This window comes from Physeter macrocephalus, chromosome 11 (assembly GCF_002837175.3).
Source record: "Physeter macrocephalus isolate SW-GA chromosome 11, ASM283717v5, whole genome shotgun sequence".
Classification (NCBI taxonomy): domain Eukaryota; kingdom Metazoa; phylum Chordata; class Mammalia; order Artiodactyla; family Physeteridae; genus Physeter; species Physeter macrocephalus.
Window position 1 is genome coordinate 96,709,146 of NC_041224.1, and position 13,199 is coordinate 96,722,344.

At 57.0% G+C, this 13,199-nt stretch overlaps 1 protein-coding gene across 4 annotated transcripts in view; it reads right to left on the bottom strand.

Moving 5' to 3' along the window:
- Positions 1-128: 128 nt before the first annotated feature.
- Positions 129-13,199, bottom strand: part of MAPKBP1 (mitogen-activated protein kinase binding protein 1) — a 52,505-nt gene continuing 39,434 nt past the window's right edge. For 3 of the 4 annotated variants that reach the window (XM_007115324.4, XM_055088301.1, XM_028495448.2), the window contains 22 exons: positions 12,814-13,003; positions 12,124-12,270; positions 11,735-11,910; positions 10,869-10,960; positions 10,476-10,601; positions 10,023-10,093; positions 9,730-9,851; positions 9,380-9,455; positions 9,158-9,269; positions 8,922-8,985; positions 8,527-8,661; positions 8,183-8,319; positions 7,923-7,978; positions 6,627-6,863; positions 5,988-6,154; positions 5,612-5,757; positions 5,293-5,490; positions 5,047-5,131; positions 4,467-4,750; positions 3,648-4,244; positions 3,124-3,209; positions 129-2,508 (listed from right to left, as the gene is read on the bottom strand). In XM_007115324.4, the coding sequence (XP_007115386.1) occupies positions 2,281-2,508; positions 3,124-3,209; positions 3,648-4,244; positions 4,467-4,750; positions 5,047-5,131; positions 5,293-5,490; positions 5,612-5,757; positions 5,988-6,154; positions 6,627-6,863; positions 7,923-7,978; positions 8,183-8,319; positions 8,527-8,661; positions 8,922-8,985; positions 9,158-9,269; positions 9,380-9,455; positions 9,730-9,851; positions 10,023-10,093; positions 10,476-10,601; positions 10,869-10,960; positions 11,735-11,910; positions 12,124-12,270; positions 12,814-13,003 (3,532 nt within the window). In that variant the 3' untranslated portion in view covers positions 129-2,280. The remainder of the gene's footprint in view (positions 2,509-3,123; positions 3,210-3,647; positions 4,245-4,466; positions 4,751-5,046; positions 5,132-5,292; positions 5,491-5,611; positions 5,758-5,987; positions 6,155-6,626; positions 6,864-7,922; positions 7,979-8,182; positions 8,320-8,526; positions 8,662-8,921; positions 8,986-9,157; positions 9,270-9,379; positions 9,456-9,729; positions 9,852-10,022; positions 10,094-10,475; positions 10,602-10,868; positions 10,961-11,734; positions 11,911-12,123; positions 12,271-12,813; positions 13,004-13,199) is intronic. The other variant, XM_007115325.4, reaches the window with a different exon arrangement.

A 13,199-nucleotide genomic window follows, 5' to 3' on the forward strand; every position in this document is an offset into this window, starting at 1 on the left:
GTCCGCAGCTTCCAACTGCCCACCCCCATACACCCCTAGGCGACCACAGATTTTGTATCCACGCGGCAAGCGCGAAGCCGCGCCTCCTCTCGCCTGCCCCACTCGCTGGCAACCCAGGGTTAGCAAATGATTGTGTTTATTGACGAGTTCATACATCAGTACAAACGGACATGTTAAAAACAGCCTCTGCCCTGTGAGACCTGGGGAGGAGGGAAGCGCCATGGCCTGGACAAAGTATAAAAGTTATAAATAAGGGGCTTTCAAAACTGGGTCAGGGCAGATCTGAACGGGGGCGGCACTCGCCGGTGGCCTCAGACATGCAGAAGGGGGCGGGCGCCGGCCACGAGACCCCCGCCCCCCACGCTGGGCTGGGGGTAGGGGAAGGGCGGCCACCTTCTCACAAACCTTGGCAGCAGTGTAGCTCCTTCCTCGTGAGAGAAAGAGAGACTGGCTGAGGATGGCCAAAAACCCAGCCCAGAGGGCCAGGCCTGAACCCCATTTGAGGTGGACTGCGGCTGGTGTGCGGGTTAGGGGTACGGTGGGAGTGGATTTCTAACTCTGACAAGGGCAGCTGCAGCCCCTCCCGGGGTCCACTCAGCTGTGAGAGTTCTTGGGCTAGGATTTCTTTGCACATTGGCCAAGCAGGTGGTGGTAGTAGAGAAGAGTGAGGGTGAAATAGGTTTCACCTGTTCAGGTGACTGATGGAAACAGAGCTGCGCACCCTTCAGAATCTAATTTCTTGCTAAGCCTCCGCCTACAGAGCCAGCAGAGCCCATATGGAAATGGACTTCTGTGGCCTGGAGCTGTGGTAGAGCTGCCCTGACTTACCTGAGGCAGAGGAAGCAGTACGGCCTAGAGACACATGTTCTTCACCCCAACTCTTCAACAAGTGCTTCACTACTTGGTCCTACTGGCCCACTGTGCCCTAGTTCCTTCCCCTCACCCCTAAAACTGCCCTTCTAATTCTAATCTATCCCCTGACCTCTGCCACTTACCTGTCCCACCTACCACCTTTCCAGTGTGTCTCTTGGCCCCTGCTGCAGTCCCATGTGCCTCCCTCTCTTCAACCTCCAGTACCCAGTACCCCTGGGAGCCCAGCACCCCTGGGTGCCCAGCACTGCCTTTGAGGCCACCTCATATCAGCTAGGCTGTGGACACTAAGAATCCAGATTTCAGGCTTAGTGTGTTCCTTCCCTTTTCATGTTCTGTGATAAGAGCCAGGTTGGTGAAGCTAGGGTGGGACGTGAGAGGAAACCAGGTACACATCAGCCAGCCAAGTGCTCTAGCAGTGAACACTCAACTTGTGGGTGTGTGTGTTTAGATTTCACCTGCGGCCAAGGTTCTTAGAAGGTGGGCCAGCGCCCTGTAAACTATGAGGGAAGTTCCAACACAGGCTTCTGACTGAGCATCACTCAGGATGCAGGGAGAAGGTGGCCTCGGCTCCAGGAGCCTACTGGGGACCAGGGATGGAAGACAGGGAAGGCCAAGGGGCTGAGGGAAGAAGGCCAGGGCTTCATGTTTTCCCAGCAGAAGGCTTTACTGTCCTGCAGCAACGTCCCACAGCTGGCTCCACAGTTCCGGCCAGGAGAGAGGGGGCACAAGAAGAGACAATGCTAGGGCCCTCTGGGAGGGGGAACGGGAGTGGAATGTGGCGGCTTGGGCCTTGATATCAACTCAAGCCTCCTGATGGCTGGGAGTGCTCCAGAGGGCCAGAGGGCTCTGCCTTTCTGAACTGCCAGCAAGTGGGGAAAAACAACCCCTGCTCTGGCAGCCAGGGGAGTGCAGCTGGTATTGGGGGGGGGGGGGCGGGAGTGGAGGTAGAGGTGAAGCTCCGTTGTTGGCTAAAGGGCATGGATACCAGATCACCTCTCACCTCTACCCCACTGAATACCCTGTGTGTGCTCCACCCCAGGGAGCTGATCCCTGCAGTAATTTCAAATGGCTTCTCAGAAGGAAGGGCCAGCCTTTCCCGATTTCCCCCAGATGAGGCAGGCTGCCCTCCTACTCCTCACAGCACCAAGATGACAAAGGCCCAAGACCTACCCCTGCGTGAGCCACTGGAGGGGCTGTGGAGGCAGGAGTTCCAAGAAAGTGAGGCAACAGTCAGGGAAATAAATTAATAAATACAGGGACCCCATGAGGAACAGCTGGGAAAGCTGCTTCCCCTCTGAGCACTGATCCCTGCTATCCACTCCAAGCAACCCCACAGGTTTTGGTGAGTGGAGGAGGGGCTGCAGTTTGGAATCGAGGGAGCATTCACTTGGGACAGGCTTCTGGAACTCAGAGTCTGCGTTCCATGCGCCGCTCCACGGCTCGAAGCAGCAGCTCTGAGTATTGCTCCAGCAGAGCCTGTGTCTGCTCGGTGCCCGCGGCCCCAGGGCTCCCACCTGGGCTGGACAACACGGCCCCGGCCAGGGCCTCTAGCTCCTGCCGCACGGAGGAGAAGGTGTTTCTGAGGAGCTGGGTGATGCGACTTTGCTCTGCTGAGGGTGTCTTGCAGCTGGCCACCTGCAACAGGACCCCGGAAGTGAGGTGGAGGAACAGTGGAGGGGACTGTCAATGGATGTAGAAAAGGGAGGGGCCCTGCCGGCGTCCAGCCTGCCCCAAAGAAGGGACTGCATGCCCTGCTAGGTGTGGCTGGGAGTTCCACACTCCAAGACCAGCAAGTATGACCAGAGGCTAGGGGACAGAGGCAGACCCTGGGGGTGACTGTCAGATCTGGCACCATCTACATCTTGTTAGCAACTCCTCTTTCAAATCTTGGCCCCTGCTGGACTGTCCCCTATGATTAAGGTGGCCAAGTCAGTTTTGAATATGAAAAGGGATACTATTAACAATTACACTTGGACAACAGGCATAAGCTGCATGGTCCTAAGCAAACTAGGACATGTGGGCTCTCTACACCCCACCCTCCTGTCTGAGGATGTCTCCAGCTGTTAGCCAGAAATGACCCATACGTGCTCAGTTCACGAGGCCTGGCCTGGCTTCTAGCCCACTCACCTACCCAGAATGTTCTTAATTGCTCCACCCACCCGTCGCTGGAAGAGCCTTATTATGTTACAGATACTCAGCTAGCACTCCTGACCTGCTCTGTCTTCCCGCCGGGGGGTACCCAACACGTACCAAGTGGTAGAGCTGCACGGCCTGGCGCACACTGCCCTGGAGCTCTGCCACAAGCTGTTCGCACTGCTCCAGGCTCACGGCTGATTCTGGGAGGGACAGACAGCTCAGTAAGGCCCAGCAAAGCTGCCCCTTCAGGCCTCCCCACCCAGGGGTCACTCAGAGGAAGAGAGGCCTACCCCCACCCCACCCAGCATCGCACGCCCTCAGTCCCTTCCTCTTGCCTCCTTCCTTCCCGACACCCTCCCAACACCACCCAGGAAACAAGGTCCAGAGGAAAGGGCCAGCTCCAGCCCCAGTCCCAGGGGCTGGAAGGCACTGAAGGGGCAAGTGGGTCACAGGGAGATCATGAAGGTCGGCAGGAGTGTCTCACCATCGGAGTGTGACTTAATGGACCGAAACAGGAGCAGACAGGACAAAATACGCCAGAGGCTGGACGCACAGACATGGGATGGAGCCAGAGACTGGCCAACAGACACGGGAGAGAGAGGACGGGGAAGGAGATGAGAGCTGGGAGCTGTGCACACCTGAGTCCCGGCTCCGGGCCGCCCCCAGCCTGGTGCGTTCCACAGGGCTGGGAGTCTTCTCAGGGGGTGGGGACTGCAGGTTCTCAGGGCCTTGGAGGAGGCTGCTGACCGGCAGCTGCTGGGCACGGGGACTGCTGGGCCCAGGCTGAGCCTGGCCCTCGGTCCTAGGCTTGGGAGTGGCACCCTCCCCCAAACAGGCCCGCCTCTCAGATGTACTCTGAGCCTTTGCTAGGCCCGCTGGGGGGCCAGGCTGTTCTGCCTCACCAGGGGCCCGGCCCTTGGTAGCAGGTGAGAATGTGGCCAGGGTAGGACGATCAGGCAGTGGCTTTGGGATATCCAGGACCAGGTGAGCCCGGCTGGGCAGGGCCAGCTTGCTGAGTGGCGAGACTCGGATGGGGGCAGGAGCTTGAGGTTCGGCAGCCAGGCCCAGGTTCTCCCCAACAGAGATGCTGCGGGATATCTTGGCCATGGAACTGGTGGTGGGGTTCTGGTAGGAGTGGGACTGAGACAGACGGCTGTCAGCTTGGGGCAGGGAGCACAGGCGCCCCTGGGCCTCCATCTCCTGTAAGAGCAACGGGCCTGGTGGAGGGGCCTCATCTGCAGGGGAGACAGAGACATACACAGGTCAGGTGGTGAGGACGGCGTCCCGGGTGCTAAGGCTCAACTCTCCAGGAGCTGCTGTGCCCTGCACATACCCACTAAGGGGCTCCCACTGGCAAGCACAGTGACACATCAGGTCCACGTGAGGCCACCTTCCTCTAGCACGCCCATGGGCTCCACGCTCCCCACACCTAGAGCTGAGCCCCCTAGGCTCCTCACCCTGTGGCACCAGACTCTGCACCGACTGGGCTTTCTGGAGTCCACCTGAGGCGCTGGCTGTGGCCACTCTCTTGGGGGCCCAGCTACTGTCCGGGTTGAGACGGCGTCGTGGCAACAGCACAGGGGCTGCCTGCTGGGGGCCAGGGTTCCCAAGGGAAGGCCCTGCCTCCGGGGGTGCTCCTGGAGGATTGGCACCATTGCCTCTCAGCTGCTCGCCAGAAACCTGCGGCACCTGGGCTGGCCTCGATGCCATTGCCAGGCTTGAGGAAGACGGGGATGGTTCCCTAGGGAGGAAATGTGGAAGAAGGCCCAGAGAAGGCTCAGGGCTCCTCCCTGCCAAGACGGGGAGAAGCTCTCACAGCACTAGAGAGGCACTAGGAGAGAAGGGAAGGCACAAAGCCAGCCAGGACAGCTGTCCCAAAACTTGGAGTGCACAATGCTGCTGGGCATGGAAGACAGAGCCTTGGAGAGAAGAGGGCTGCAGGCTGCCCCAGGCACAGGGCTGACCCTATTGGGAGCACTGCGAGGTTAGGAGAGCTGGAGCTCCTTGTAGGAAAGTGAGCTGCTGTGGGGACAGTACCTGAGTGCGGGGCTCTGCACTTGCAACAGGAATCGTGAGGAGATGCTCCGAGACTCTGTCCACTCTGGTACCCGGACTGGGCCCCCTGCCAGGGTGACAGAAATCAGGGACTGAAGCAAGCTCTTGCCCAGACTCTGCCTCCCCTAGAAGGCAGCCCCCAGGCATGGCCTGCCCTTGGACCCTCCCTCTCAGCGGGGCAAGGAGGAAAGAAGGGTAGATTGCGGTGACCAATGAATGTGACCACACCTGGAGCAGCCCCATTGGCCAGAGTCTCAAAGTGCTGTTTTAGAAACTGCTCCTGGTCCGGGGTATGGGGGCTGCCTTCCTGCACCCCGTAGGGGCCGGTGCCTCCCTCCTCTTCCTCCTCTTCCTCATCACCCTCGGCTGGCTCTTCAAGGTCTGAGGAAATGCCATCCACACTCAGGGGCTCCGTGCTCTCGGAGTCTGGATGTGGGGGAGGGGGAGAGAAGCATCACGCTGCACCCCTCCGTCGCCAGAGCCTCCACTCCCACCTCAGTCCACTGACCTGCGTGGTCCCGGCCCTCCCTCAGGGCTGCAGCCTCACCTTCATTGGGATGCTCAGGGCTGGAAAGGCGACTGCTGCTGAAGTCCACGGAGCAGGCACTGTCAGGGCTGTGCTTCTCTGAGCCCCTGCTGCCGGCGTACACTCTTCCCAGGGTCCCTCGGGCTGGTGCCTGCACCTGGAACTCACTGCCAGAAAGGCCAAGAGGGGAAAGAGGAGGCAGTGAGCAACGGTGAGCAGCTGCCCCACTGGACTCCTGCCTTCCTTCTGCCCCACCCGTGAGCAGGACTGGGGATGAGGCAGTGGTGGGCAAGCCCTGAGTGCCTGGGGCCAGCCCCCCACCCAAATACAGAACCCTCGGAGGGAAGGGAAGAAGAGGCGGGTGGTGCATGGCCCCAGAAGTCTGCAGGACCCTTGCCTGGTATCCAGGGTGGGGCTGTCACTTGGCTCCGGGTAGACAATACCATCTTCGATGGGTGCAGGCTCCAGTTCTTGGGCAAAGACCCCTTCATCTCGGGACAACAATCGGATAATGTGGGGGCAGGAACAGGGTTGGGAAGCCTGAGGCCGGGGGCGCTTTTCATTCTGGAAACACACAAAGGGAAACACACATTCTGGAAACATCACTGGGGTTGCTGACGTGAGTCAGGGTCTGGGAGAGGAGGTGCAGGTGGGCAAGGATCCAGTGGGCACCAATTCTGGGGGAAGCTCCGACTCTGAGGACAGACACCGAAAAGCCAGGCTGGGTTCCAACTAGTGTTCTTGAGCTTCTGGAAGAACTACATTAGCACTCTGGGCTGCCAACCTCCAGCCACCACTTCATATCATGAGCCCTCCAAGGAACCCAGCCCAGGACAAAGGCTACCCTTTGCTTCTGCACCCCAAGCACCGTACCGCATGGCCTAGCCAGCCCCACCTGACTTTGCAGCTCAGGTTACCCACGTCCCACAGAGGCAGAGCAAGCACAGCTGGACCAATGCTCAGGCCCCAGCTGTTGGCACAAGGCTGGCTAAAGCTGCTTGGAGATCTCTAGTTCGCTGGGAGAAAGCGGGCTCACCTGGCTAGCACGTGAGGTCTCAGGGGCCTGCTGACCATGCTTCCCAGGCCCTGAAGGGCTCACCGCCAGAGAGTCCTGGCTAGGGCCCCGAGGACTTGGGGCCAGCGCCTCCAGCTGCCGCAGGTCCAGCATGGAGCGAACACTCAGCTCCACGCCTGGCTGAGCCCAGCGCCCCCTTCTTCTGGGTCCTTGGTTGGCTGCAGGAGCTGGATCCAGGAACTCCTCTGTTTCCTGTGCCTGGTGTGGGGAGGGGGTGGGAGAGGAGTAACAGTAACAATCACACAACAGTCTTAGCAAACACTCACACGTCACCGACTGTGTGCCAGGCACTTTACACGTATTAGTTCATTTAATCCTCACAACCACCTTATGAAGGAGGCACTACCATTCGCCTCACATGTACAGATGGAAAAACTGAAGCACAGAAGCCTTAAGTAACTTGTCTGATTCCCACAGACAGTCTGCCTGCAGGTTACAGCTCAGGTGGTCTGGCTCCAGAGTTCAGGCTCTCGGCTTCACTCTGTGTCCTGTCCTAGAGGACCTTCTGGTCTTCGTCTTCACCGGTGTCATGGACACCTCAGAGCTGGGAGTCTCTAAGAGGCCCCCACTCTGAGGACAGCCCCAAGTCCATTCACAGCACCAAGGACAAACCAGTGGCCCTGGCCTGAGACACATGGCCTAGTCAGAAGGCACCAGACACCACACCACCATCATCCCATGAAACTGCTGCTGACAGTGAAAGGTGCTGCAGCTTGAAACCCTGACGTGGGACAAGGGAAGGCTGGGCAGCCTCTGCAAGCCTTCATCCTCCTCCCGGCCACCCTGAAGCTGCCACTCAGCTACTGGTCCTCTTAAGGCCTTTTCCCTCTAACTCTTCTGGAAGTTCTGAGCTTATCTCTTCACCTGGGTCTTTAGAACTACAGTTTCTCCAGATTTCAGTTCTTTGGCCCTTTGACTTTCTTGAAATTTCCTTGTAACCATTCAGCTTAGACCCCTTTTCTACTCCCCACCTCAACATGTTCTTTGTTTACTCCCAGGCCCCCAGGAGGCTGAACAAGCGGAGTACTTCCCCTAGTGGTGACTAATCCTTGCAGGCCACAGGGAGGAAACACCTGGACTTCATCACCCCTCACCTGGAACCAGCCCAGGGGCTCGAGCTCCCCTTCCTTGGACACAAGAGGTGGAGCACGTGGGCAGACCCCATGCCCAAATGCCTCCCCAGGTGCAGAGAGCCCTGCTTTCACCGTCCTTCACTTCTTGTAACCTTGGAAGGACATTTTAACGATGGTGACTCACCCGACTCATCTCCCAGTGGGACAGGCTTCGGGGCAGGGCCGCGCTGGGCACCGAGGCTAGACAGAGACCGGCAGTCAGAGAGAGTTTCGCGCCCACCCACCGTGCAGCACTGGTCCCACAGCAGCCCACGCCCTACGAGGCTACGACAATGCTCCAGTTTCCTCAGCTCACACTGCTCTCACCCCCGCAGCCCCCGAAAGGGCACACCTAGCCACTGCACCAACTGGTGCCTGTCTGGCCCACATCACACTTCCACAGACCTGGCTCTTTCTTGGTACCCTTGGCAAGGATGGGCAGGGCTGGAAGTTCTTCTTCTTCAGTGCCCTCGTCTTCTCCCTCCTTGTCACTGTCTGATGAGAGAGCTAGTCCAGGAGATAGCATCGATGGGGCCTCGTGCCTGAGTCCAAGACAAGGAAGGTCAGGGGGAGGGGAGACTCAATAGGGGAAGAGGCCAACGTCTTGGGTCTTCGTGTGAGAAACAGGTATTGGGAGATACAGAGTTTCTGAATGGCAGGTCCACAGCAAGGAGGAGGAGCCGTGCCATCACAGCGAGCAGTCTGGATGCCCACCCACCGCTTGTCCATACCCCACACCCTGTTCTCACCGGTTGGGTCCAGCAGCCCTTTGGGGAGAGGATGGTCCTTGCTGCTTGCCCCCTCGCTGATGCTGGCGCAGCTCGGCCAGACGCTGCCTCATGCTGATGGTCATCTCAGAGCTCAGGCGCCACACAAATATGCAGCTGGGGTAAAGCCACAGAGTTGGGTGAGGGAGGAGTAAGTAGGTAGGTCTCTGTGGGTGGCAACACCTCTAGTACCCCTTTCTCCACAGGCTGGCAAGGAGACCAGAGCCGCTCTCCAGTGCCAGGTCAGGCCCAGCCAAGAAATATCCCCGTTCAGCCCTACTTCCCAAGACATCACTGAGTTGAAGAGAGGGGAGGGACAGAGTGTGTTTGTGGCACAGAGGAAGAATCTGTGTCTCAGGGAAGCTGGCTCTGCTCACCTGTCCCCTGACACGGAGATGAGATGTTTGCAGTCGTTACTAAATTTCATGCCAGTGACAATCTCTGTGAAGAACAAAGAATATGGCCTATGAGCCCCCCTGAAGTCCCAGCCAAGTGTCTGTCCCAACACACAGGGGGTTAGCTAGAGGGGAGGGACAGACAGTTCTGCTGGGACCAGTAAACTAAAGGAAGAAAGAAGTAAGTTCCAGGGGGAGAGTATCAGGGCTACACTCACCTGAGTGGCCAAACATGGTAGCCACACACTCGCCTGAGGAGAAGTCAAAAATGGAAAGGTTCTTGTCGGAACAGCTGGTAGCAATGTAGATCCCTGAGGGGTCTGTCTGCACCTGAGGAGTGGGACATACAGCTGGACGAGGACAGGAAGCACCAGTCCCTCTCCGCCCAGCACCCCGTTCTCCCATTCTCTAGCCCAACGCCCATCCTACTGGGCCCTTACCTTAATCAGAGTGCCATCCTCACCCTGCGACCCTTTAAACAGCTTCTTCTGCTTCCCGCTGCTGATGTTAAAGATCCTGTGAAGAAACACACTCATTCACATGAGGAGGGGGTCACGGTCACTTGGGTGGCAGCAAAGCCAGCATTCACCCGCAGCTCTGTTCTCTCTGGAAGCCACTCCCCAACACCAAAGGGGCTACCACCTCTTGGGTGAGGCAAAGTGCTCATTCTGTACGCTCAAGGGGGCACAAAGTCCTGGACAAAAAGATAGACACAGGGCTGAGCTGCCTAGAGCTGACCCCCTTGGGCAGGAAGGAATGTGGTCAGATGGTCTGAGAAAGGGATGCCCACCGAATATTTCGATCCTGGCAGCCGATGGCTGTGTACTTCCAGCTGGGCTCCACATCCATGTCATAGAGGGTCGTCTTCCGTACCACGTGGTGTGTCCGTGTAAACTGTACTCCATCTCCAGACTGCAGGGGTGGAGCATGAGGGCAGACCCCACGCCCAAATGCCTCACCACACCCAGAGAGCCTTGTTTTTGCCGCCCTTCACCTCTCGTAACCTCAGGTAGGGGAATCGTAGCGACCCCACCCCCCACCCACAAACCCACTGCCCCCTTCAGGGACACCCAGTAACCTCACCTTCTGTGCAGTGCGGAAGTAGATGCTCTTGTCTGCTCCACAGCTTATCATGCGGACTTGCCCATCGCTGGCTATGGAGGAAGGGGGCCTAGCTGTTCCCACTGCCCTCACCACAAGCAGGCCGGCCTTCCCTCCGCTTCCCTCCCCGTGTTCCCTCTATGGAGCTGCTCTACAAGGCTGAGACAACCAATTAAATCAGGACGCTTCCCTCCAAACCTAGGCCTTCCTTTCTCCCCATTCTCAGCCAACCTGGTTGCTCAGGGTCCCCTGGACTAAGAGTCTCTATATTCCACCTGTCTTCCCATCCAGCCCTGGGCCGGCCAGCTGCGGTCCCACATGCCACTGTGGCGGGCATACCCTTCCCATGCAGGCAGGACACAGGTGGCAGTGGGGGGGGCAGGGGGAGATGTCGGTAGTAGGCGGCAGAATGTATCTCAATTGCCCTGCCCCTACCTGCAAACTTGACAGCTGTGATGGAGGATGAGTGCTCATCCAACGTCTGCTGTAGGCTGTACTCCCGTCCAGCATCCAACACGTGGATCAGCCGGTCCCGGCTCGCTGATGCTAGAAGCTTCAGACCTGGGATTGAAAGAAATCCATCAGCCCACGAGTGCCCAGAGCAGGCCTCTATCTGGGTCCAGCAAAAAGGAACTGAGCCCCATATCCCTAAACCAAGAGAACCACTGAGAAGGGATAGAGTTGTCCTCCTCTAAACCTGCAATGACACCAAATGAGTCAAAGGATTTTCAGTCCCACATCCAACAGCCAGGACAGACGTTAAGTGGCACTAGCAGGACTGGAGGAGCCCTGTGCCATTCTGGGCTGGGTACCAGGCATCCTCTTTACCTGTGTCCGGCTTAGAGTACTCCAGGCATAGAATTTCTGAGTCATGGGCCTCCACCTTCAGCATCTCATTTAGGGACTGTAGCTCGTGCACCCTGCAAAGATGAGGAGAGGAGGGAGGGGGTCACTGCCAGGCTGCAGGAGGAGAGCCTCACTCTGCTTCCTCTGCTACATCCTCTCCCCTAAACTTTTTGAAAGCTTATTTTTTATTTTTGAACTTTCAGGTTAGAGAAAAGTTACAATGAGTACAGAGGGTTTCCATATTTCCCTTACCCAGCTTTCCCTAATGTTAACGCCTTACATAACAACAGTCCAGTTGCCAGAACCAGGAAATTTACGTTGGTACAATACTATGAACCAAAGGCTTTATTTGAATTTCACCAGTATTGCCACATCCTTTTTCTGGATCCAGGATCCTACCCAGGGCCCAAACTGCACTGAGTTGTTATTTCTCTTCAGTCTCCTGTCTGTAACAGTTCTTCAGTCTTTGTTTACCTTTCATAACCTTGACACTTTGGAAGAGTACTGATGCTCTGTCATACGTACCTCAGTTTGAGTTGGTCTGTGGTTTTCTCATGACAGGACTGAGTTTTCTGCATTTTTGGCAAGAATACCACAGAAAAAAGGCTATGTCCTTCTTAGTGCACCATTATGGGCTTTGTGATGTTGATATGAGGATGTTAAGCCTGATTACTTGATTGGGATGGTTTCTGCTGGGCTTCTTCACTATAATTATCCTTCCCTAGTATAAGAATATCTTTTCCCCAACCTTTTAGAGCCAGACTTTTCAAAAGCTCTATCCCTGGGGACTGACTCCCCCAGCCCAGACCATGAGAGGCGGGCAGTGCCCATTCCAGACCTGGCATTACCTGAGTGTGCCCACACGGTCCCCAGAAGCGAGATGCTGTCCGTTGGGGCTGATACACACAGAGCGAATGCCTACGCGGGGATCCATCAGGGACCCATCAGCTTTGTCTCCCCCGGGCAGCTCAGTGTCCAGCAGGGCCTGAGTGTTCCCATCCACATAGATGATCTTAATGAGGTCCTAGTGGAGCAGGTCAGGAGAAGTGGATAAGGCAGGCCTGACCCAGTACAGAAGCAAGGGGAGAGGAATGCCAGACAAGGCAAAGCCTTGGCTCGCAGGGACCGGCCAAATAAGAGCCGGAAGATCAAGGTCTGGGGACCCAGTTCCTGAGAAGGCGGTGTGAAGGCGAAGGAACGTGGGTGCTAGGCGTGGAGTGGGGGCCCCATGGCTCACATTGCTGAGGATGTTTCGGTGCAGGGTGGAGCCATGCACCCCAGAGCTCTCTGTGTTCCACAGGCGGATCGTGTTGTCAGAGGAACAGGTGATAAAGGAGCTGGGGGGTAGGCAGGCCTGGTTACTGTCCTTCACTTCGGGGTAGACCTGAAGGGGCAGAGGGAACAAAGTCAGAGCTCCAGTTTAGGGAGCAGAGTCCCGTGCCTGATGCTGGCCAAGGCTTAGCCCACCGTCTGTCACGTGGTAAGCAAGCCGTAGCTATGAGATACTCTTCAAATCACTGCGGGAAAGCACTTTAACCAAGCATCTACCATGTACCAGGCACTCATCTATGTTTCCCACTCACATTATCTCACTTAATTCTTACAACAATTAGATGAATCAGGTACATCATTTCACCACTGAGGAAATGAGGCTCGGTCAAGTTCAGTAACTCGTCCAAGATCACCCAGCCCAGGACAAGGCAAAGCTAAGGATGGACGGAGACACATTGGAAGAAGCCTGAGACATATAAGCACTCAAATTCAAGCTCAACCCTCAGGACCCATCTGAAGGTATGTGGACACACAGGGATGTTGCTGGAGAAATGAGGAGGTGGCAGGAACATAACATTCTACCTGGGGATCCCCACCTTCTGTCCTCACACTGGTGTCCCGGCAAACCAGCTCAGTCTCGAGTCAGCCCACCTACCTCCACACTCCAGACGCAGGAGGAATGATACAGAGCCGAGTACACCTTGCCCACTTTCTTGGGGTCCCTCACGTCCCAAACATAAATGCTGTGGTCGTTGTATACACAAGACAGCCACTGATTAGTAGGATCAAAGGTCAAGGCAATGGTGTCTGGATACCTGGCATTCGCCACTCCAGAGAAGAGGCGACTGTGGGGAAGAGGACAGAGCAAACTGGTGAGTGAGGAGCTGACGAAATGGGGGATTGAGGGGAATGAAAACAGAAGTCCACCCACAAAGGAAGGAGCAGAGCACGGGAGCCCCCTCCAGACCCGGAGGTTTGGAAGCAGCTGCTTGAGAGGAAATAGCTGCCTCTGACAGCTCTCAGCTAGGAGCTGAACCAGCA